General features: G+C 38.5%; 1 protein-coding gene across 4 annotated transcripts in view; it reads left to right on the top strand.

Moving 5' to 3' along the window:
- The window catches only part of asph (aspartate beta-hydroxylase), a 52,562-nt gene that overhangs the window by 5,262 nt on the left and 22,276 nt on the right, over nucleotides 1-25,024 (top strand). The window contains exons 1-4 of one of the 4 annotated variants that reach the window (XM_038303018.1): nucleotides 1,292-1,440; nucleotides 8,098-8,259; nucleotides 10,721-10,765; nucleotides 11,948-12,016. In XM_038303018.1, the coding sequence (XP_038158946.1) occupies nucleotides 1,392-1,440; nucleotides 8,098-8,259; nucleotides 10,721-10,765; nucleotides 11,948-12,016 (325 nt within the window). In that variant the 5' untranslated portion in view covers nucleotides 1,292-1,391. Of the gene's footprint in view, nucleotides 1-1,291; nucleotides 1,441-5,561; nucleotides 5,787-8,097; nucleotides 8,260-10,720; nucleotides 10,766-11,947; nucleotides 12,017-25,024 lie in introns of those variants that run through there. The other 3 variants (XM_038303017.1, XM_038303019.1, XM_038303020.1) reach the window with 3 other exon arrangements.

The raw sequence follows: 25,024 nt of genomic DNA on the forward strand, positions 1-25,024 counted from the left end.
TTCAAGAAATAAAACTTATTTTAAGAAAAATAGACTTACTTAGATGGGATTTCTTAGCAGTATAGAAGCAATATGACAGAGAAAACTGAACGTATCTTTTAGTTAGGCTCCATCCCTCGTGATAGCATTTCCACACTTACTCTCTTAATCTTCAGAATCTCCAGAAAACTTCCTTGCCATTTTTCCTATTGAAGTTTAGTGCATATATTATATTTTTATTTACAAATCTTTTTTCGATCCATTGAATCGGCTTGTTGAATATTCGTTCTTTCCTTAGAAAAAGGCACAATTCTAAGGAATGAAATGCCCTGAATTATGATGAGATCGATGCCTCTGAGTGGAAAACCTAAAGATTAATGATGTTGGATTCCGGATCTTCTCCTTATATTTCTATATTGCTGTCCCTCAGGCCTCTTCCTCTGTTCCAAATCCCGGAAGCTGCAGAACTGTGCAGAGATGGACGGGTAACAGGCTTCTGTTCCTCTTGGTCTGCTGTGTGATGAAGTTTTTTTGTTTTTTCTTTTTATTGAATGTGCTCAGTGTAACCTAAATGCAAACATCTCCATTTGACCTTGCATGGACCTGTGGTGCTGTGTGCATCTGCATTGTGTGTGTTATTATAACTGCAAAAACCAAACTGTACTATGAAAGATATAAACCTGGCTTTAAATGGTCAAAACTTAAATCCAGAATTTTGTAGCTGACTGAAAAGTTTCTAGTAACTCTGTTTTGTTAAGTAAGGCAAAGCATATTTATTTGTGTAGCTCAATTCAGTACAGAGATTCAAAGTGGTTTTCATGAATTAAACTGTAAAACGGAAGAAAAAAAAAGAAAATGACTTATGGAGTTAATATAACGAAACATATGACAGAATAGAACAGTCTAGCCGTACAGTTAGTTCCCACATGTATTTTAAGCAGTTTTTCCTTTATTATCAGCTAACATTGGTGACTTTCATGGTCTTCCTAACAAAGCCAGATATGGGATTATTGGTGTGCAGGAAATATATAGTCCAAATCCACAAATGGAAGTGATTCGTGAGGATCAGGCGGCTTTCTGCCAGGAAATACCTGTCATAGATGGTGATTCAGTGATTCCTATTCTTTTTAAACAGACTAGTTTGTCAACTGCATCAACGAGTGCACAATAAGGCGAGCCAGAATGTCCTCAGAGTTATGCAAAAATGAATTTGTGAGTGTGGTACGCAACAGCTTGCATGTTTGTAAAAAGCCTGCAAGGGAAAAGTTGAGTTTAGGAGCCAGGAACTCTGCAGCTCTTACATAAGATATAGGAGAAGTCGCTTGAATTGCAATGCGTCCGGGGTATCGCAGAGAGAACAGCTTCAGCGGCCACGGTGAATATTGTGCAGAGCAGGGGGCATCCATGTGTGAATGAACCGCTGCAGCAGCAATAACATGGAAGGCGTGGAGGAACAGAATGGTATGTTGAGCAACGGTTTCTGTGTTTTGTCACGTCGGTTTTTATTAGGTGTGTGTGCATGTGTGAAAATGGCTGCATAGGAGGGGCTGTAGATCAGAACAATTTAAAGCCAAATATTTCAATTTTCAGACCGTTTTTCCACTTTTTGATTATTTTAACTTCAGAGAGACTTTTGTAGCTGGAGCCATTAGTACAGCGAGGTCCTGCAGACGGTCTGCATGTACTCTACATGCTTTCCCCGGTGCATGTATGCATGCATACTCTGGGTTCCTCAGGTTAAAACATTAGCTTGACCGGTTGCTCTAAAGTTGCCCTTTCGCCTAAATCTGAGTAGTTTCTCCTGTGTGTCTCTGAGTTTATCCTTTGATGGAGAGATAACCCGTGAAGAGCAAACCCTGCCTTGGCCCTGCAGGGGCAGGAGGGGTTAAGATGATGGATCCATGGAACTCAGTCCTTTTATCATCTTTAGTCAGGATTTTATTTGAGATGAGAACAAAATGAAATCCATTTTTATTGAACTACTGAAAGAGGTTTGTTTAGCAGGTAGCTTGACTGTGCGTTAGACTGTGCCTCTGTTAATGAAATAACTTCAATAAAAGTTGGTTATTTTAAGGTGTTTAAGCTGCTGTCTAATTAAACAGGCTTTGTAGTTTATTTAGTTTGAAGTAGTAGTTAAATGCTAATCTAGTTTATCAGTAAAGCATTTGTCATAACCTTTATGAAAACCTGATTATCCTGCTCTGACCAATTAGTTTGATCCCAGCTATGGTGTCAGAGGAGCAGAGATATTTAGTCTGATTGACAGCAAATAAAAAAATGACAACAAACAGCATTCAAACTTTCTGAAGCTGTTAATTAACTTCATCCAAATAAAACGTCTCTTTCAGGACCGAGGAAGGAGCCGCTCCTTTGATCTCAGTTTCTGGGCGAATTTACTGGTTTGTTAAATGGAATACATTTTGTAATGTGTTTGTTTTTGAATTCCATGCATGGTTATGAGGTTTGGTGTTTCAGTGATTTGCTGTGGTTTGTTTTTAGTTTGGTGGTTTTTACTTATGAATTGGATGCGTTCATTCGTGGTTCCCAAAATGTGGGGCCTCCCTAATGGGGGCCGGTGTAAATGCAGGTGGGGTCATGGTATGAGGGTATGGGGGAGTAACTGTATTATTAACACATTTTTTTATGTATTGATTTTGAATCCTGTTACACAATAACATGAGCAGTTAAACTTAAATAGTTACACTTTAAATGTGGTAGTTTTGTAACCTAACTGAGAAAGTAGTCTAATTTCTTACAATTGTTGTCATTCGACTGTTGAAAAGCAAGGGCAGTGTTCGTCAGACCAGTATACCCATACTCCATACAAATTTATCCCTGTAGTTTATCCCTGTTTATCCTTTTAGTTTATATATGTAGTTTATCCCCTTAGTTTACATATTTAGTTTATGCCTTTAGTTTTACCCCTTAGTTTACATATTCAGTTTATCCCCTTAGTTTACATATTTAGTTTATCCATTTAGTTTACATATTTAGTTTATGCCTTAGTTTTCATATTTAGTTTACCCCTTAGTTTACATATTTAGTTTATTCCCTTAGTTTACATATTTAATTTATCCCTTAGTTTACATATTTAGTTTAACCCCTTAGTTTACATATTTAGTTTATCCCTTTAGTTTACATATTTAGTTTACCCCTTAGTTTACATATTTAGTTTATGCCTTTAGTTTTACCCCTTAGTTTACATATTTAGTTTATCCCCTTAGTTTACATATTTAGTTTATCCATTTAGTTTACATATTTAGTTTATGCCTTAGTTTTCATATTTAGTTTACCCCTTAGTTTACATATTTAGTTTATCCCCTTAGTTTACATATTTAGTTTACCCCTTAGTTTTCATATTTAGTTTACCCCTTAGTTTACATATTGAGTTTATGCCTTTAGTTTACATATTTAATTTATCCCTTAGTTTGCATATTTAGTTTACCCCTTAGTTTACATATTTAATTTATCCCTTAGTTTACATATTTAGTTTAACCCCTTAGTTTACATATTTAGTTTATCCCTTTAGTTTACATATTTAGTTTAACCCCTTAGTTTACATATTTAGTTTATCCCCTTAGTTTACATATTTAGTTTACCCCTTAGTTTTCATATTTAGTTTACCCCTTAGTTTACATATTTAGTTTATGCCTTTAGTTTACATATTTAATTTATCCCTTAGTTTGCATATTTAGTTTAGCCCTTAATTTACATATTTAATTTATCCCTTAGTTTACATATTTAGTTTACTCCTTAATTTACATATTTAGTTTATCCCTTTAGTTTACATATTTAGTTTACCCCTTAGTTTACATATTTAGTTTATCCCTTTAGTTTACATATTTAGTGTATCCCTTTAGTTTACATATTTAGTTTACCCCTTAGTTTACGTATTTAGTTTATCCCTTTAGTTTACATATGTAGTTTATCCCTTTTTTTGTACAAAAAAATAGACTAAATTACGTTAACCAGCGTGACTCCCTTTAGTCATGTATAAAAAAAACTATTTAATTACCTAGTTTTTGCTGTTTTTTGAAGCGTATGGCGATCTGACCTTACATTGTGATTACTTTTTTTTTTTTTTTTTCAAAAACTAAAACCGTCCAAAAAGAGATCCAACATCATTAAAGTGTTTTTATTTTCCTTTCTGCTATTCTAGTAAACTGGTTGTTTACTAGAACAACCAGTTTACGGTCTCCTATCTATTGTTCTCTGTTAGCCCCAGTGCTAAGTTGGTCTCGTTCCTAATTCAAACAAATTCTAGTTACTGAACCAAACTTTGTTTTCATGCTGAGCTTTGATATCGCTCTATTGTTTTTTCCAGTTATCTTCCCTTTATTTATTGTTTTTATTAATTGCTTTTCTTATTCTTTATTAGTGTAGTTTCATATTGATAGCCTGCTTAAAGGTTTCTCTCAGCCGGAGCAGCGGAGCGGGGTTCAGGCACAGGGGTACATTGGAGTCCGCAGGGCACGCATCTCGTCCCTGATTGGTTACTGCGACACCAATATAAACAAAGTTCAGGCGAAGCAGCAACAAATTTAGCTGTGATCACAAACACAATATCATGATTTGACTGGAATGTATTTGGATTACATAATTGTACCAGATTGCACCGTTTATATAGACATAAATACAAAACCGGCAATTGGGCTAAAAAGGTGCCCTGGTAATACGGGATGGGGAATATTCAGACTGTCACTTTAAGCTGCAATGAGGTCAGCTTGCCTCCTGCAGAATAACTAGATATTTATGCTGATCAGCATAAAACGCGACTCCCAGATGATTACAGTTTTGTTCTGATCCTGACGCCATTTGTGTAACTGGCTCTTTCCTCACATGAGCCAGTGAAGCCCTCACCACCCTTAACCAGCAGGCGCTGGAACCACACCAACGCCCATTTTCTTTTTCATCCCGGTGGCGCCAGTGTACGGCAGCCTTGCTTCTGTCAGTGAGCCCCAGAGCAGCTGTGGCCACAGCTGCCCTGTTGTTTGCCACCATCAGTGTGTGAGTTTGTGCGTGAATGGGTGAATGACTGAATGTAGTATAAAGCGCTTTGGTCAAGTCTCCTAACTTGAAAAAGCGCTATATAAGTACATGCCATTTACCATTTATTTCATCCGTTTGTTCATTGTTTCATTTGCTGACTTCGAGTACTATTTTTGGTGGATCCAAGGAAGGAGCGGCTCAGGTCCGGAATAAGGTTCCTGATTGACCGTGGGAGCCAGTTTACCTTCTGACCTGCATTCATGGACCAGCTGATCCATTCCTGTTTATATGCAGACTAGTCACTGTTAGAATCAATGATTGCTGAAGCAGGAGGTGGATATCATTAGATTATTTAGCCTTTTTCCTTTTTAGAGATCATTTTGTTTCATAAGATTTGAGTATTAAACTACAGATTTGAGATCTTTTCATTTTCTTCTCTACTTCAGAGAGAACGTTTCCTGACTCTCCTTTAGCTTTGTTCCAGGCTGCGGCAGGCCATGACTGTGTCCCTTTCTTTGTATGTCAGGGCCAGCTGGTTTAACAGCCTATAAATAGCCCTGAATGACCTCCAGATCCATACCAGGCTCATAAACAAGTGTACCTTACTGACTGTCTGCAGAGAAAACAAGTCAGGAGGGAAGGGCTAGATAGAGAAACACAAAGAGGGAGTGAGGGAGTGGAGGACGGCTGTTTTTTAAGTTGCCTTAAGTTCTCAAGCCCTCAGAAAGCAGGGATGGGGGATCCAGCAAACCTGGTGGAGTCCATCACACCTTCCGTGGTCACAGCAACTCCTGCAGCGGTAGCCGGGGAAATGCAAGGTGAGGAACAGGTCACTGGGATGTATGGGAGGACTGGGAACCTTCAAGGTCCCTTAATGGGACTGGCTGTCGAGTTCAAAGTGAAGAGCCATGTCGTCTGAAGCTCCGGTTCTTCTGGTTTGGTATCAGCTCTTCCTGTCCTACTAATTCTGTGTTTTATTATCGGTTATACTAAACATGAATAACAGCTATTTAATGGATTTAGTTTCCTTCTAAGTTTCTAACACCTACTTGTTGAACTGAATTCAAATCAACCTGAAAAAGCGGACGGTTCTTCTGCTACTACATTCATTTAGTTTTCATGCAAGGATCTCATTTATGTTCAGTTCAACAAGTGCAGCTCAGACCTCTGAATCAGACATTTTTCTGTTCAAATCCTTCCTGACAGCTGAGCGTTTCCATGACGATTAGACTGAAGTAACCCTTCATGTGCCTCAGGCGGTTGGTAAACTTTCAACTCAGAGTCAAACTCATCACGGAGGTGTGTCTTTGAAATCTGACCTAGCAACACACATCTCCTTTACCACCTGTTCATTCTCTCTGCCATTTCTCCCATCATGCTTTGCGGGGTATCTTGACCACACCCAGAATAACTTTCTGGGTGTGAGTGGGGCTGTCTGGTTTGGCTGCCTTCTTACCTCTAGGGCTGACTGTGAAGATGACGAATACATCAGGTTGATTTACCTGAAAAATATTTGACTTTTTATGTTAGGGATTCACCAATCAGTTGTTCAGAAGTAGGACATGACTTTTTCTTTACTTGAAAGAATGAAAGGAACAGTTTACTGCAGGAAGACTCAGTTTTTATAGCGGTTTCAACATTTTAAACTGAAATTCTTTTTTTGTTCGGTGGTTTAAATTTATAACTAAATAAAAGTTATTACATCAGGTGCTTATCAGCTAAAATGTTGATGCTACTATTAAAAAGTCCTAAATGGAATTCTAAGTGATGACTTTAGAGGCCGTTGCTCCTTCTTGTCATAAGTGGCTTTCTTTAATTTCCTCACCATGGCTTTTTTATTTCTGGATACCTTGACCAAACAACTGATTTGTCCTTTTTCAGCCAAAACAGCATGGCAACAGGTAGGGGAGGGGGGGTCACTGTTAGGCCGGCTTTGCATCATTCCCATTCTGAAGGTACAGTGCATTGATGGGGGGAGGCAGAGGGGAGGAAAAACACTTTTTTCATCTAAAAATTAGATTATTTTTAAGGCCCTCCTGCATAAAACACAACTTCGTAACTTGTTATATCTCTCTGAGATAAAACTTTGCGGCTTTAAAACTGTGAAGCTCTCCCTTTCTAACTATGGAGAAAGAGGTTCTCCCACCTGAGTCTGGGCTTTCAAACGAAGCATAAAGCACATCTACGCTCCTACAGCTTTAACACAGTTAGGCTGCTTTTCTTCTGTGCTTTTATCAGTAGGAAAATAATACAGCATTGAAAACATCAGAATTAGAAATACTTTAATAATACACGCTCCAGATACAGAAATGTATATATATTAGGGATGGAACGGTTTTTGAAAACCGTCCGAACCGTTCGGTTCGCTTGTGTTGCGTTCGGTTCATGCGCTGCTCCTACTCAAAAAATAGTTTGAGTTGATTTTTTTTATTTATTTATTTTTTTTTGTACGCAGTTGTAAAAGAACAAAATTTGTCTGAAACAGAGACATTTGGAAAAAGCTAATTAAAACAAAATAATAAAAAAAAAAAATAACCTAAAAATAACAGAAGTTATTCCCAAAGTTATTCCTGTTATTTTTTTTCTTTCTTTTTTTTTTTTTTTTTAATTTCCATTTCCAGAAGCTGGTTTCTATTTGCAACAATAATGGAAGAAAAGTGACTCCATAGAGGAGAGGGCCCTCGTCGGCCTTTAATCCTCAGCATTTCTGGTATCTGCTCCTTTGCAGCAGCCAAACAGGAGGAGTTCTGCCTTTCAAAGTGACCTCCAGCAGGCGTCTCTGAGCAGACCACTAAAAATATACTCCTGATGGTTGCCTGATGGCCTGTTCCCGCTGCCCGCCATTCAAACCCCAGAATGCAGTGACATTTTAGCTAACTGGCCTGGCTTCCTGCAGCATTATTTTTGTTGTTTCTCACGTTTAACACATTGCCTGTCATAATTTCTTTTATTAAGATCTGGTGCCTTCCAGCTGTTCCTTTTGTATTGAAAGTAAAGAATGTGTTGGAAGAGAAAATGGAAACTGGTGCATGCAGAGAATTATGATTTGCTGTTCTTCATTTAGCATGGATTAAGAGAAAACTATCCAAGTCCAATCCTTAAACTTGTGTTTTGCTCTTTTTGTTCTAGATGGGTCCAAAACCCAGTCCGTCAATAAGAATGGAAAAAAGTCCGACTCTGGATCCAGCAGCAGCAGTTTCTTCACCTGGTTCATCGTGCTGGCCCTGCTTGGCGTCTGGACATCTGTAGCCGTGGTCTATTTTGACTTAGTTGACTATCAAGGAGTTATTGGTGGGTACAGCTGCTCCATGGAGAAGCTCCTCTGTCGATTCTTACTTCATGTGTTTGTAGATGTAAAGCTTTATTGCAATAAGTGAACTAAAAGAAAGTAAGATTTCTGCAAAGAAGCGTTTTTTGACTTTATTTATGTAAGTAATAAAATTAACTGCCAGCAGGAATAAAGTAGTTTCATTTTAAATAAAAAATTATATTTCTTCCCTTAATCTTATTTCAAGCCCAGTTACAGCAGTAAATAGAATTATCTGACATAAGGGGCCCATTTCATTGGTGGATAATTTTACTTATCTGCTCAAATAAATGGCAAGTCATATATTCAAGAAATTTGACTTATTTTCTAGATCAGTTTTCACCTGAAAGGTGAAGGTTGCCAGTGCATCATGTGTCTGCTTCAGTATATAATCCTGCTTGTTTGGGTCCTTTTCTAATTGTCATCTCAAACTTTACAACATTAAGACACACGCTGCTAAACTGTCTGTTGTTAGGCCTTTTAACGATGTTAATACAAAGCGCCACAATCGGGGGTGGACATCTTTAGATTCTTTGTGAAATTATTATGCAGTTGTGAGTCAGAAAGTGGCGATGCAGCTTAAATCCAAAAGCATCTGTCCTTTACAGAGCTCTGAAACGGCTCCAGAACGCATCATCATGGTAAAATGGCAGCATAGTGTATTTTGATTTATTTTTGTTGTCTTGCACTATTTCTTATTGTAAAATTGACTCTTCAAGCCCTAGCAAGTTGAGGTTAGCTGGTTAGGAAGTGAGGCTAATCCTATTGGATCATCGTCAGTTTTATTTATGCAGCACATTTAACACAACGCCAAAGTGTTTCCCACAGAGATCTCTGCAAACAATGAGATGTAAACATCTACAATCAGAAGGTTGCTGTAACAATGGCAATGCAAGCAGGGTAAAAGAAAGCTGCTTAATATAACAGGTTTCATGAAACCTATTGGGGTTCACACTAAGGATGCATGACGTTTGATTTTCTGGCCGATGTGTAATAATTTATATTTAAACTGGCCGATAACTGATACCATTATCTTTATTTTCCTTTGACCTACTTGAAGTTGAAGCCTTTGGACAGTAAGCATCTAGGGCTGGTTATACTCCTGCAGCAGTGTGTCGCAGTGAGCTTGTCGCAGGTATGAGGCAGATATTGTAATTATATGATTTATGCCCAATATTGAATACATGTTATTCCACGCCACAGCGCAAGAGGGACAATCACGAACTAGCTGTGGGTCTAGATACGGCCGAGGCGCTGAGGAAGTGGAAAAAGGCAAGGGGCAAGTTTGTCCGACAACGGAGGGACATGAGGGCGAAAAAGAGCGGGGATCCAGGTGGAAAAAGGGTGCCAGCGTTCCTGTGAACCTCACTCTTCTAGCTGGTTCATCTTTATCAGTCGTTTCCACAATGGCGGTCATACAAACAAAACAAGCCGCTAAGGTACCAAACAGGAAATATGCATAGTGTAGAGTGGATGTAGAATCGACCAATCAGAGGCCTCCTGTCTGCGGCCACCTACGATTTTGGAGAGATGCAGCAGAGTGTCTGCAGAAGGGGCGGGGCATATTTGCATTTATTGTGACACACATGCAGATGACCCTGTTTCTGAGGATAAATCAGCCTTTAATATGCAAACATCTAAATTACCTTTGGTGAAACTCAGTTTTGGACATTTAAATAATATCACAGGCTAGTTAGTAAGACCTAACATCGTTCAAAAAACGGGATAATCCAATAGTTTGAATGTTACACTTCCTCAGTTGAGTAAAGACTTTCCCCTCAGGTAGTCCCAGCTGTACAGGCTGGAAGAAGAGTCTGCTGGTGAACGGCGACAGATTTGCTGTGTTCCTCCAGGCCACCATAGTTCATTGTAACAGCTGGAATGCTGCTTCCTGAGATGGTTGATTTGAAATTTTCCCTTTTGCTCCTTCTTGACTCACTGACGCTGTGCAGTCATTGCAAACAGCAGTTCAGCTCTTTCTGGCCCTTTAGAAAACATCCGCAGCGCCAACATTTTCACATCAGCATCTCTTCATGGAAGACGCTTGGATCAGGCAGGAGCGCTTTACATCATAACCTCTGCAGGCTTATAGAAAAAAGCAGCACCTTTTATATTTCTGAGTTATTTCAGTGAGATATAAGATAGTGTTGAAGCTAACAGTGTGGTTAGCTGTTGATAATATCGTGCATCCCTGCATTTATGCATTTTATAGGTGGATCCTGGGAGGTCAAAGGTCAAAGGAAGAAAATGTTTTTTACAAACTGTTTATTCTTTTTTTGTTTTACATGCATGTATTATATCATCTGATTCAATCTGCACGTAAAACACAAACAATGCTTTCTTGTCTGTATATGGATCTTTGATAAATGTCGGCTGTATGATTTTCCTCTGTTTGTTTGCTAATCTTGCTATTTTTTTTCTTCAAATTTCTTGTTTTGCATGCAGACAAGGCTAGGGGCATACAGATTAACCTGTCTGAAAGCTTGCAAGGTAAAAAATCAAAACAAGATGACTGTCACTGTCTCATTTTTTTGTGATGTTAAATGCAGTAATCAGTCACTTTCTGCAAAGGTCTGTTCTAGATGTCTTAGTGTTGCTTAAACATGTTGAACGAGCCAAATTGCATTCTGCATGTTTAAAAGCAGCATGCTTGCTGAACTGGCCAGCCTGCAGACCTATCCCCGCTAAAACATCCTGCTCATTATGAGGTGAACCGTAAACTGCCAAACAACAAGCCTGAAAAAAATGTTCTTCTTATTTAGAAAGCAATTAAAACAATATATTCAAGGAGATTAAAACGATCTCCTTGAACCCCAGTCGGCCTCAGCAGATGGCCGCTCACACTGAGCCTGGTTCTGCTGGAAGTTTCTTCCTGTTAAAAGGGAGTTTTTCCTCCCCACTGTCGCTATAAGCATGCTTAGTGTGAGAGATTGTATTTGAGTCAATGAGTCGATGCAATCAACTGGCTTTCCTTAGATAGAAAATTTTGAATCAATATGACTGTATGATCTAGTGAACTATAAAGTGCCTTGAGATGACGTGTTGTGAATTGGCGCTATAGAAATAAACTGAATTGAATTGAATTAACTCATATTTAAACACATAGAAAATGTTTTTATTTTCCAAACCATTAAATGTTTTTTGTGTGTGTTCAGCAGCATCAACGCTTTTAGGAGCTTGAGTATAAGATCTGGGGTTGAAATTCACCAGATTGTATTTTCTCACTGTAAAACACTCAGATGCACAGATCTGTGCACCTGTGCATCTGAAATGATAGTCCAGTGTCACACTATGAAACATGCAGTAAATTGAAAAGCATCAGTAGCTTTTCATTAAAATATGATCAATCATTTACTTTATAATTTTAAAGAAGATGTTAGCTTTGTTTTCTCCTAAGATCCATGTATTATAGTATAAATCTAGTGCTTTATCCATTTGCCCCTCCAGGGCAACACTTTTCAGCAGGATGTAGACCACTGTTCCACACATAGTAAGAACTGATGTCAAGCTGCACTGAGCCGCGCTTAAAAACCTGAATACAGACCAAATCATAAAATAGTTTTTAGCCTCTGAACTAATTAAGGTTTTGATTGTGCCATAAATAATGAGATGATGTATCTCAGCAAACCCCTGTGAGAACAATCATGTTGTGCGTGTTTGTGGTTTCTGTAGGTAAACTGGCTGCATATGACACGGATGGAGATGGAGACTTCGATGTCGAGGACGCTAAAGTACTTTTAGGCAAGTGGATTTATCTCATTCATCAACAGGATAGTGTCCATTTTCCCTTTTTTAGGACAGAAACAAATGTTTAGTTTAGGAAATTGGTTTGATTTGTGCATGGACGGCTGGCACCTCGTTTGGATTAGCTGCTCAAATAATATTTGATTATTTTGGTTAGTTCACTCAAAAAAAAACACACTACTTGGTGGTAACATAAAGGATGAATATAAGTTTTCTATGAATCTTTACATCCGAAAAGGTTTGGTTAATCTTTGTTTATTCAACCGTCAAACCATTTTAAGTTTTTAACATCAGGTGTTTGTTCTACAGCAGGGTTTAAACTGTTAAACCGCTTTCTGTCTGATATTACAAAACATAATGAATAACAGAAAACTCCAGTCAGAAGGTCTTCATTCAAACTCCTACTTGTTTAAGTCTGTCTGTCTGTCAACAGAAGTTGACCCTCTAAGACACAGCCCCTCCTCATTTGCATATTAGGCAGAAATGCATACAGAAATGTAAAAATGACTGGCAGAAATAAATAGTGTAAAAAAATCCAAAGGAGAATAAAACAGAAAAAATATTATCACATGCACATAAATAAATACTTAAAAATATAAATATTAAATAAATTAAGTTGAAGATTATAAGGGACATAAATAAAGAAGGTAATTATTGCAAAGGTGAATAAATTAAGAAACTAATTAAAAGATATATATATATAAATTATATACTCTATAATTAATTTCTATCTACATTTATTTTCGGGGGCAGTTAATTTTATGCTTATTTATTTATTAAGTATTTATTTACTTCTGTACTTATTTTTAAATATGGCAGAGTTGGTACTCCATATGTATGTATATATATATATGTATATGTATATATATATATATATATATATATATATATATATATATATATATGTGTGTGTGTGTGTTATACCCTCATCTATCTAGCTGGAGAGCATAACTTCCGTTAATGAAGGGGTCATGTGACCTAGAGCATTGCTGCCTTTCCCATAAGCATGAGTGCTAACTAAGCTGGAAAGTGCTAAAAAACGGCAACAAAACAGCTTTAATCTTGAGGAGACATTTTTCTTTTCTTTTGTTTTCTTTTCTTTTTTTGTTTTTTTTTGTTTTAGGTATTTTTTTAAAGAGGAAGGCACCGTAGCTTCTGTGAAAGAGTTAGACTCAGATTAGATAATACATAATTACATATAATAAAGGAGTGATAGTCTGGTATTTTACATTTACAATCTTTCTGAAATGACCCTTAGATTCACATTTATTCATTTTTAGGACAAAAAAGGTATAGCTCAGGACCCTTTCTTTACTAGTGAGGGTACGTAGATGATTCTGACCTGCGTGTACGCTTGTTAATGTGGCTGTAACTTTAGGATCATTAGCGGTTAGCCAGGGTCCATTTACCATCTTTCCTGATTTCTGACACAGACTGCCTGCAGGTGAAAGGAGACAGTAGTGATGATAGCAAGTCTGGCCAATGTTGGCAACGTTCTATACATGAGAGGGCACATTTGTGGAGAAAAAAACAACTAGCCAACTTCAACTGAACCCCATAACATCCACACGCTTTAACATTAAAAAGTAACATTTCCCTGAAGCAACTGTTTTAAGGCCCAACTAACCGAGGCCCTACTCTGCCTACATCTATCATCCGAATGGGTGTGGTCTTTGCTAGGGATGGGAATCGAAAACCGGTTCCTGTTAAGAACCGGTTCCTTTTTTTTCCGATTCCATGGCATTGTTTGGCAGCTCGCTGAACGATTCTTTTTTCGATTCCCGCAGCACCAGAGCCTAGAGCGCCGGCTCTGGGGAGCACGACTTACGTCACATTTTTTACGTAAGTTACGCAACTTACGCAAGTTACGCAAGTTGGAAGAACTATTCGAGGAGGAAGACAACGAGCTGCGGTCACTTTGTGAATCAAAGCCCCGTCTTTCCTTAGCCCACAGGGTAGATCAGGAAATCCAGCTTGCCCTCCATCCCCTGCAGGGATAGCGCCACACTGTGGTGGTGGAACAAGCAAGATACGCTGCCCTTGCTATCTGCACTGGCTGAAAACTACCTCTGTGTGCAGGCTTCCTCCACCCCATCTGAGAGGGTGTCCTCCACGGCTGGAGACACCTTAAGCGCTGAAAGATCCCGTATCCTTCCAGAAAAAGCAGATATGCTCATCTTTCTGCAAAAGAACTGTTAATTTTCCCTACTACTGTTTTATAATTAGTATTTTTTGTTATTTAAAATAGGTTATTATCCCATCATTTGTTATTAGACATTGTTGGTTATTAAGTTTGTTCTTGTATTCATTTTTCATTTAAACACAGATGTTACTCCAGTTTCACATTTCCTGTGGACATCTTGATCTTGTTGAGTTTGTAAGATTGTGCAATAGTTAAGTAAACAAAGTTGATGCTGATAATCAAACTGTTTGTTCTCCTTTTTTCCCCAAATTGGAATCGAAAAAAGAATCATAAAGAATCGAATCGTTTCATAGAATCGAAAAGGGAATCGGAATCGTGAAAATCTTTTCAATTCCCAACCCTAGTCTTTGCTGTGATTGGCAGATGGATGGACCCCAAACCAAAACATGGAGAGCATTTATGGTAATAATAGTTTAGTGATATGAGGTTGAGGGTTTTTCCTCACTGCGCTCATCAGACACGGCAGAACTAATTCTGATGGCTGGCGGCTCGAGCTGCCCTGGTTGGAGCTGCTCCTTCCAAAGGCCACCAGTGTTTCAGAGCTTCCCAAGGTGATGTCATGAATATCTGTTAAACCTGGTGCACTGCAGTTGATCCAAAATCAAATGCAGCGCTCCAGGTACACCAGTAGAGGGCGCCAAACAGAGGTTTTAGACACATCCAGGAATGCAATAATGCTGAGGACATGTAGAAAATATGGTTTACAGGCAAAAAATAGGCTTTTGGGATTGATTGTCCTGCTAAAATATTTGTTTGAGTGTGCTCTCCATTTTTTTTTTTTTTTTTTGGTTTAGATTTTTTTTTTCCATGAAGCATATGAACTTGTTTTTCTCTTTTATCCTTGAACAGAATCTGTCAAAATGATTTTGCTTCTCTGAGCTCTGTCTACTCTGAGCAAGTTGCCAAAAAGGAAGAAAGTTACCTGAAATAATTTCTTTGAACATTTTTTAAGCCCAAACTAAGAGAACTGGAGATTTTTAAATAGTCCACGTTAATCTTAATTTGCTTGGTGTTTTTATGATAATAATAATTGAACTTTATTGATTTCACATTGGAGAAATTTACTCTCTGCATTTAACTCATTCTCTTGGGGAGCAGTGGTCTGCCAAAGTGTGGCGCCCGGGGAGAAATGGGGGGTTAAGGGTCTTGCTCAGGAACCCAGAGTGGAGGCTTTGAGGATCGAATCGGCTACTTGCAACCTTCTCAGAGCACAAGCGCACTGCTCTAGGCAAACACTCCCCCTCTTGACCTGGAATACCTTGAAAAGGAGTTTTGATTAATCTAAATGGGACTTTTCAGGTAAAATATCAGTGTAGCTAAAATAAACTCTAAAATAACTCTAAAAGTTGCTCTACATCCTCTATGGCTTCATGTTTCCCTGTGACCTTAGGGTTCCTCTGTTTTTCCATGGCTGTCTGCAGATTGTGATCCACAAAATGGTCATTTGTTTGTTTTTTCTCTATTTTAAGGTTTTATTTCTAATAACCAAACCTAAGGGCTGGCATACACTTATGATGTTTCAAACTTTCCTCTCAGCTAAAGCTCAACCATTACGATGAACTGCTGGGGTTAGAAGTTAATCACTCACGGTATCTGCTAAAAGACCAAAGACCGCGGCGGACTGGAGACAGCTCTGCTGGATTAGTCTATCCATAAGTAAAGTCAGATTGTTTTCACACACACTGGGAGCAAAGTTTAGTTAAATCGGGTATAGCTCTGCTTCAACAACAGGATATGCTCATCATCACCTCACAAGGGCCGACTGAATTTCAAACATGTCTGATTTCTATTCAGCCAAATGATTCCCGATCAGGAGGTGGTGTGAGAGGCTAATCCTCCCTCGTCTCCCCCTGCATACTCTAGCGCACAGCGAACGATGAGGCCTGATCCAAACTACATGAGCACAGCTGAAAAATCTGCCCAAATCAGGCCATCAATCGTTGAGTGTATGCCGGCCCTAAGCTCTATCTACTTATTGTTTTAGATAATAATATAAAAGCTTATTTCTAGTGGATCACATGCAGATGGTCTGACTAGTGGTGTGAATAGTTCCCTCGCTGCCTAACCTACACTTTAAACTTTCTTACCTTCTTGTTTCTCCCTCCTTCTCTCCCCCCTCCCCCCACATATTTTTCATTCATATGATCAACATTTCTTTTTTCACCTCATGTTTGTTTTTACTACCCTTTGTTTTCACCTCCACACCTTTGGCTCCTGAACTTCCCCTCTGCCTCCCCCTCACACCCGTTTGTTTGCGTAGGCCTGACCACTGTGGGCCACAGTCAGGGGGAAGCCCTGGATTGGTTAGAAGAAGTGGATGAAGGTGGCTCTGATTGGTTAAACAGTTTCTTCACTTTCCTCTACGGTCTGATAAACCCACTGGAGAACCGGGAGGACGAGGCGGGAGGTGGCACCGCCGGGGGAGTCATGAAGGGACACGAAGAGAATGATGATGACGATGATGACGTCCGACAGGAGGCGGCCAAAGGCGATGGAAATAACGGTCAAAAGATCATCATTGTTGGCCTCCATAACCAATAGTGAAAGGCCAACGATAGCGGCCGGGTTCACTTTTCACAAGGGGCTTGGACATCAAGAAGGGAAAACCATGCAATGTTTGACCTGCAAACCATTTAGTCAGTTCTGGCGTTTACAATACGAGCCCGCTCCTTCAGCACCCTTTTGGTACCACGTCACAATGGGGCTCCTCTCAAAGATGGCCAATAAGTACTTAATAGATGTGTTATTAAGTTGTAACACAATCAGAAGTTTTTATTATGCTTTGAAAACTTCATGGACACAAAGAATATGCTTGCAAATGCTTATGATGCTTCCGAGGCAGTACTTTATTTGGACATGTTTTAATATAAGCAGCACTCGATGAAATGTGTCGTTGAACAGATTACTTTCACTTTTTAGAAAGAAACTGATCAGTTTTGTTTCTTGCTCACCTTTAATTAATGCATAATAAGCACATATTATTAATTCCTATTTTAAGATTACTTAATAAAATATCTCTAAACTATCATAAGGGAAGCCCTAACTCAAGGTGGTACTGTTTTTTTAAAGAACCTATTCATGCCGTACCAAATTCAGCTTTATTCCAAAGCAAAGATGCAACAGCAAAAGCCGTCCCAGGCCCTCCTCGTAAGGATGGGCCCGATTTGGAAGCAGAGACATTCAGCACCGATCAGTAGTTTTCTTTTCAGCATCTACATCCCATGTTCTTACAGTTAAAAAAATCCAGGTTAGAACAGCCGACTAATTTGTAAAAAGACCCTCATGACTGCGCTGCATCTCTGCTCGTCCACACGACACCGCCATGCTGGCAAGCACACAGTGACAGTGGAGAAAATAGCTTTTTCCTCTTCAGAACCAGACTGAAAGCCATTAGCTGTGGCTAACTGGAGGATGAACGCAGGTTTAGTCTAACCGACCGTATCGCTGCGTTAGCAGATCTTTTTCTATGATGTCCATTCGTCTGCCTCGGCAAGCAGAGGATCCTCAGGAAAACTGTAGTACTTTTCTCTCTTTCAACCTTTTTAGAGTTTCTTAATGCATTTTGTGCTCAAGATTTTTGAAAACAACCAGTAATACTGTAAAGGAACAGAAGGTATAAAGGGCTTTGCTCTTTCTCTAACGCTGCATGCCTTCAAACTGATCTGGAAACATTCTCTGTACAGTTTGCATGCATTTCTACCTCTGGTGGCTCTTTCAACTTTAACCTTTTTTTAAACTAAGCCAGTTTTCTTTCCTAGAATAATAAAAAAGCTTTTGTATCTGTATTAAAAGAAGACATAAATGTTATTGTAAATGAATTATTAAACATTGTCAAGCAGAATGATAGATTATAGCATGTTACCAGTTTCTGCCCACTGGCTGCATCTATTATTAGTATTTATACTTGGAGATATAGCCACAGATTGGCTGTTATTCCCAATATCTTGCACGTTGCCATAGCAACAGCAACCGTTGGCTGTGGAAAATTTAGCAGTGAGGAACAGAACAACTGCAGTTGCCAGACTGATGGTACCACTCTGCGTTTGCAAAGCCATTCTTTTGCAAATCTTTGCCCAAAGCAATCTGATATGAGGTTGCTGGAACTTAATATGGCTGCAACTAAGAGTTATTTCTATAGTCGACTAATCTAACAATTAGTTTAATGATTAGTAATACTTTGACTTCTTTTCAATTTATTCATTATATTTATCTTAACTGTTGAACCATCAAATAAGAATACGAATGATTTGTTTTTTCTGCATTTGTGCTGTATAAATTGGGTATATAGGTTCTGTTTAATGGTACAGTTTTTTTATTCATGTGATGTTTTTTAGTTCTGAGATATGCCTTTGTAAATTCTCAGGTAACCAAAAAAAGGTTTTCTCAAAATCCTCCTAGATCTGCCCTACGTGGTTGAACAGTTGATAATAGTGCCTGATCATACAGCTGTATTCAAAATTTCTCCACTTTCTTTCATGTGCCTTTGGCTGGTTCCCTATTATTCCTTTTTAAACATCAATCTTTGTACTAAAATATTCTTTCTGTCATGATTTGTGGACATTAAGATCTAAAGAGAAGCGCCATCTCCTGGTCAGAACCTGTAATTCAATGAAAGGGTGGAGTCAGAGTAAAAAACATGTTGGGTTCATGGAGGGGATTTTGCTGGGAGTTGGCTATCATTCGGTTGGCATTTAACTGGGAAGGGCCATTTTGATTGGCTGCTACTCATACCAGGGACTCATCCCAGTCCCTGGTACCGGCATTCGTCATCAGAGCAGCTCAGTCAGGCATATTCCTCTGCAGCTGGTCATCCAGTCAAGCTTCTGGTCCGGAAACTTGTCAGAAAATTGAAGCCATCAGCCTGAACTGAGAAGACTTTTGCTCACTGGGCTCCATAAATCCTTTCCTCATCCTTCAGTGTTGAGGGGCAGGGATAAAAAATTCCACCTTAAAAAAATCTAGATGTCGCTTGGCTGCTTCTAGGTTTGGCTCGTCGCACACATCAACAATCTTTATCGTCATTTAACCATAAAGGCTTGCAGCCTAGAATGCATACATTATAAGCAGACCTAAGTTAAAAACACTCATAAAAGTACAAACATTCTTAAAAGAAATGGAATTTTTTCATAGAAAAAACATACCTTAGAACACACTTAAAAAAAAAAAGATTTTTCATAAATCAGAGCTGTCTTTGAAAAGAGCTAACGGTCTCTTTAATTGGTCACTCTTACACAAACCCTGGATATTCAGTCATACCTAAAATGGCCCATGATTTATTTCAGAAGAATGATAATGCAATATGAGAACTGTAACAAAGTTTTTAAGAATCCTCTTAAAATAAGTCCAAGACGCTGAAGCTTCACAACCTCGGTTTATCTGCACCACTTTGTCCTGGATCAATAACAACATCTGCTTCACTGATCCTTTCAGGGCTGTTTGGTGTTTTGAAAATAAATTTTAGAAAATGTCGGTGATGCTTTGCTATTCCTTCTCCCTTATTTCACCTACTGTATCAAATAACCTATTATCTTTATAAAGTTGTTTGTATTCTGTACCTTTTCCACCTTTTATGTGATTTTAGCGAAGCAGAGAAGGGAAATGGGGGAAACAAAGTTGAAGAGGAAGGTATTTGATGTATAGAGGTAACATTTGAACCCTCTTCTTGTTTTTATTCAACATTAGATGATAAACCTGCTGGAAGAGCAAACAGAGGAGCTAATAAAGGTATATTTGCATCAGCATGAAGCTTTGCTTTGTTACAAGTATAGCTTGCACTACTAGATGCAATGCATGTCCCACTCAAAAAGGATTTTGATGTTTGACTAAACAAAGTGTGACGATACAAACTAAACCGCTTCTTGTTTGGTTTTCATATGATTGAAGCCTCAGTTCGACTAAAGTGGTTTGTTGAGATTTAAAGAGATGATTTGCTGTGGAAGGATACCTTGAATTTCTCCTGGGATATTCCCATGGCTGCCTTCTGTGAGCTTGAGTGTGGTCTGAATCTTTATACACGCTCTGACTGATGAGACCCCAAACTGATGATGATGGTTCTGTCCCAGAAACATCTTCTCCCAGGGATGTTGGCTTGAAGCTTCGTGAAGCTCTAAAGCAGCAGCTGGTGATCATCCATGAACGTGTGGAGGCCAAGAAGATCGCTAAGCTCGCCCTAGCTGAGGTCAGGCAGCTGCTGGCCAAAGAAGAGGAGGAAAGGGAGCTGGATTTGGGAAGGAAAGAAATAACTGCCAGAGTGAAGGAGAGAGTGGCCAATAGACTGAAGGAGGAGGAGGCAAAGATGGAAAAAGAAGAGATAGAAAAGGCTTTGGAAAAAGTGGTGAAGGAAAAGTCTAAACAGAAAGATGATGAAAAGGAAGAAGAGGCCATAGAAGACAAGAATGGAGAAAAGAAATCAAAGAAAGCAGCGGAAAAAGAAGTGGGAAAGGAAGAAAAGGAAAAGAGATTCAAGATGAAAGAAATAATGAAGAAAATTAAAGCTGAGAAATCAGTTAAAACAAGAAAAAATAAATAGTTTGGCATATTTTACAAGAAACTTTCGATTTTCAGCTGTTTTAGTTACAGGGCTGATTTTTCGTTATGACTATATTACACAGCTATTACTCGTTTTCCCCACAAAGGCAGTTGGTTCGCCTTTGTGCAGCTGCTCTGTGGGCTTATGGGCAGCAACTGACTGTTATCATACAGATTAAGTGGAAAACTTCATCATAATGATCTTTGCTATAGAAAAACAAATATTTAAGTACACCCCTTTACTAATTTATAGAGTAGCAGATAACATTTCTGGATTTCTGGTCTACTTTGATCATTTGCTTCTAGGACCCTGGCTCCGTATGTTTTAATTCTGTCTCTCCCCTTAACAAACCAGATTCAAATGTACTCATCCTCTGCGTCCTATCAAGCGCTGCAGAAGCCTGTAATTTACAAATTCATTTAAGTCAGGTGTGTAGCTGCAAGGAGACACCTATAGGGAAGGGCTCCCTGGGAACCACCGCTTTAGAATACCATTTAAATCAGAGGTGTCGTTCAGAACGTTTACACAACTGACTAGAAGGCACTCAGATTAAACATTAATTTTTATTTTTTTAAATTTTAGATTTCAGTCACAGCTGCCTAGCAAATGTATTAATTACTCAGCTCACCAACGGAAATCTATCCACCTTCCTACATGCTGACCTGCCACAGACTCTGTCTTTCATTGCCACCTCATGAAAGGTGGCTTTAAAAAGTCAAGAAAACTTAAAATGATATCAATGAACATATTATGTATTTGATCTGATGATTAGAGTTTGAAGTTTTTACACCATTAACCAGGTTAGTTTCTATGATCAGAGGTGGCTTGGCCTCATTCTGATGTGATAGCTGGTTAAGCTAGCATTGCTAACATTGAGTAGCAAGCTAGTTGCACTATTTTCCAACCGGAAAGTTTGGACTTGGCTCTGTTTTAATGTAATAAACCTCTTAACATCCCTTTTTTCTCAGTGATACATTTATTTATTCACAACTAAAGCGATCCGTACTATTATTAATTAAAGTGCTACTTAAATAAATGAGCTTTCTCCTAATGTTTGCGAGGCTGAGCAGTAGTTCAACAGGGCTGGACCAGTGGTCTCAGTCTCCACTCCTTCAGAACCAGAGTCCTACAACTGTTGGGTGTTTCTCTGCTTCAACAGGGTTTATACATAAATACTTTTTAATGCTCTTTTCATGCTCTTAGAAATAATTATGCCACCAACAAGTAAGGCAAGGCAAGGCAAATTTATTTGTATAGCACAATTCAGTACAAAGACAATGCAAAGTGCTTTACATGATTAAAATATAGGAAAATAAAACAGAATCAAAGCAAGTAGGAAAAATAAAAAAAATTAAAATAAAAAATGCAGAAACAAAAAAGAGTATTAAAAACAGTTGGACTAAAGAAAATGAAAAAGTTAAACTAATGATGTTTCAGTTGAACTGTTTAACTAGAACAGTCGAAGGCAATCCTAAACAAATGTGTTTTTAGTCTTGATTTAAAGGAACTCAGGCTTTCGGCACTTTTACAGTTTTCTGGAAGTTTGTTCCAGATAAGTGGAGCATAGGAACTAAATGCTGCTTCTCCATGTTTAGTTCTGGTTCTAGGAATGCAGAGCAGGCTGGAGCCAGAAGACCTGAGTGGTCTGAAGGGTTGGTACACTGATAGCAAGTCTGTGATGTATTTAGGTGTTAAGCCATGCAAGTACACATTAGTCTTTTATATTTATATATATATATATATATATATATATATATATATATATATATATATATATATATATATATATATATATATATATATATATAAAGATAGATAGATAGATAGATAGATAGATAGATAGATAGATATAAACACAGCAAAATCTTCTTCAACTTAACTGTTGACAGGCTGCAGCCATTTCCCGAATTCCTCGTTTTCCAGTCACTTTTATTGAAATAAACTGGTTTATTGAAATAAACTGGTTCTGCGTGTTTGTGCTGAACTTGTGCAATCATGTTCACACATCTGAAAACAGTTTAGCTCGTTACAGAAGCTACAAAACTGACCTTCCTTTGAGCAGATTGAGTTTCTGGAGCATCACATTTGTGGGGTCAATTAAACGCTCAAAATGGCCAGAAAAAGAGAACTTTCATCTGAAACTCGACAGTCTATTCTTGCTCTTAGAAATGAAGGCTATTCTATGTGAGAAATTGCTAAGAAATTGAAGATTTCCTACAACAGTGTGTACTACTCCCTTCAGAGGACAGCACAAACAGGCTCTAACCAGAGTAGAAAAAGAAGTGGGAGGCCGTGTTGCACAACTGAGCAAGAAGATAAATACATTAGAGTCTCTAGTTTGAGAAACAGACGCCTCACAGGTCCCCAACTGGCATCTTCAGTAGCCTGTTTGTGCTGTCCTCTGCTCTGAAGGACAGCACAAACAGGCTACTTTTGAACGGTAGTGTGTATATATATCATACTATATCATAGTGGGAGATTTTAACATCCATGCTGACATTGAAGGCGATAGCTTAAGAGCAGCCTTTAATGCTATCTTAGACACTATTGGCTTTGTTCAAAATGTGAATAGTCCCACGCATTCTCATCTTCATACTTTGGATCTTGTGCTGACATACGGCATAGAATGTGAAGAAATAACAGTATTTCCTCACAACCCTGTCCTCTCTGACCACTTTCTAATAACCTTCAGGATTACTTTAACAGAGTTCTCCTCCCCCAAAAGAAGGTTCAATTTTAGTAGATCTTTATCAGATAGTGCAGTTATAAATTTTAAAGAATCTGCTTCACTTTCTCTCTCCTCTGTGTCACTGAGCAGTGCTGCAGAGTGCAAAAGTTTAGCTTATTCGCCTTCACAGGTTGATGATTTTGTTGATGGGGTTGCTAGTTCTCTGCGTATTGCCTTAGACAACGCAGCTCCTTTGAAAATGAAAACCGTTAAAAATAGAAAGCTTGCTCCTTGGTTTAATGCAGAGCTGCGTACTTTGAAGCAAAATGCTAGGAAACTGGAGAGAAAATATCGCTCCACAGGCCTGCGAGAGTCCTTCCTAGTCTGGAAAAATGGTTTACTGCTGTATAAGAGGACCCTTTGTAAAGCAAGAGCAGCATACTTCTCCTCATTAATAGAGGAGAATAAGAATAATCCTAGATTTCTTTTTAATACAGTTGCCAAACTCACCCAGAGCCATAGCTCTGTTGAACCGTCCATTCCACCTGCTCTTAGCAGCAATGACTTTATGGGATTCTTTATAAATAAGATTGATCTTATTAAAAATAAGATCATAAGCACTCCTCTATCCGCGATTGTACCTGAGGTAGTCATGGAATCTGAACTGGGTTTAGACTGCTTTGATCCAGTTGAACTCTCTGAATTAGCAAAATTATTGTCTTCATCTAAGCCTTCAACTTGTATGTTAGATCCAGTTCCAACCAGGTTATTTAAGGAGGTATTCCCTTTGATCTCCTCCTCCATTTTAGATGTGATTAATCTATCTCTGTTACAGGGATATGTACCTAAAGCTTTTAAGGTTGCTGTAATTAAACCTCTGCTTAAGAAACCGTCTCTTGACCCAGATGACTTGGTCAATTATAGACCTATATCCAATCTTCCTTTCTTATCCAAAATTCTTGAGAAAGTAGTTGCCAAACAAGTTTGCGATCACTTCCACCATAATGAACTTTTTGAAGAGTTTCAGTCTGGCTTTAGAGCTCATCATAGCACTGAAACAGCTCTGGTGAAAGTCACTAATGATATTCTCATGGCCTCAGATAATGGACTTGTATCTGTGCTCGTCCTGTTGGATCTTAGTGCTGCATTTGATACAGTTGACCATAATATTCTTTTAGAAAGACTTGAATATTTTGTTGGAATTAAAGGAACAGCACTAGACTGGTTTAAATCTTATCTATCTGATCGAATTCAGTTTGTTCATGTTAATGATAGATCTTCAACACGCTCAAAGGTTACCTGTGGAGTACCACAGGGATCAGTGCTAGGACCAATTCTCTTTACTTTATACATGCTCCCAATTGGTAGAATTATTAGACAGCATGGGATTAATTTCCACTGTTATGCTGATGATACCCAGCTATATCTGTCTATAAATCCAGATGAAGCTAACCCATTACATAGATTACAGGCATGTCTTGAAGACATAAAAACCTGGATGACTCTTAACTTTCTGCTTCTGAATGCAGACAAAACAGAAGTTATAGTCTTTGGACCAGAGTCTCTGAAAAAGAAACTGATTAGCCAGTCACTTCATTTGGATGG

Source organism: Cyprinodon tularosa, unplaced genomic scaffold (genome assembly GCF_016077235.1).
Source record: "Cyprinodon tularosa strain WSP-4 unplaced genomic scaffold, ASM1607723v1 ctg501, whole genome shotgun sequence".
NCBI lineage: Eukaryota > Metazoa > Chordata > Actinopteri > Cyprinodontiformes > Cyprinodontidae > Cyprinodon > Cyprinodon tularosa.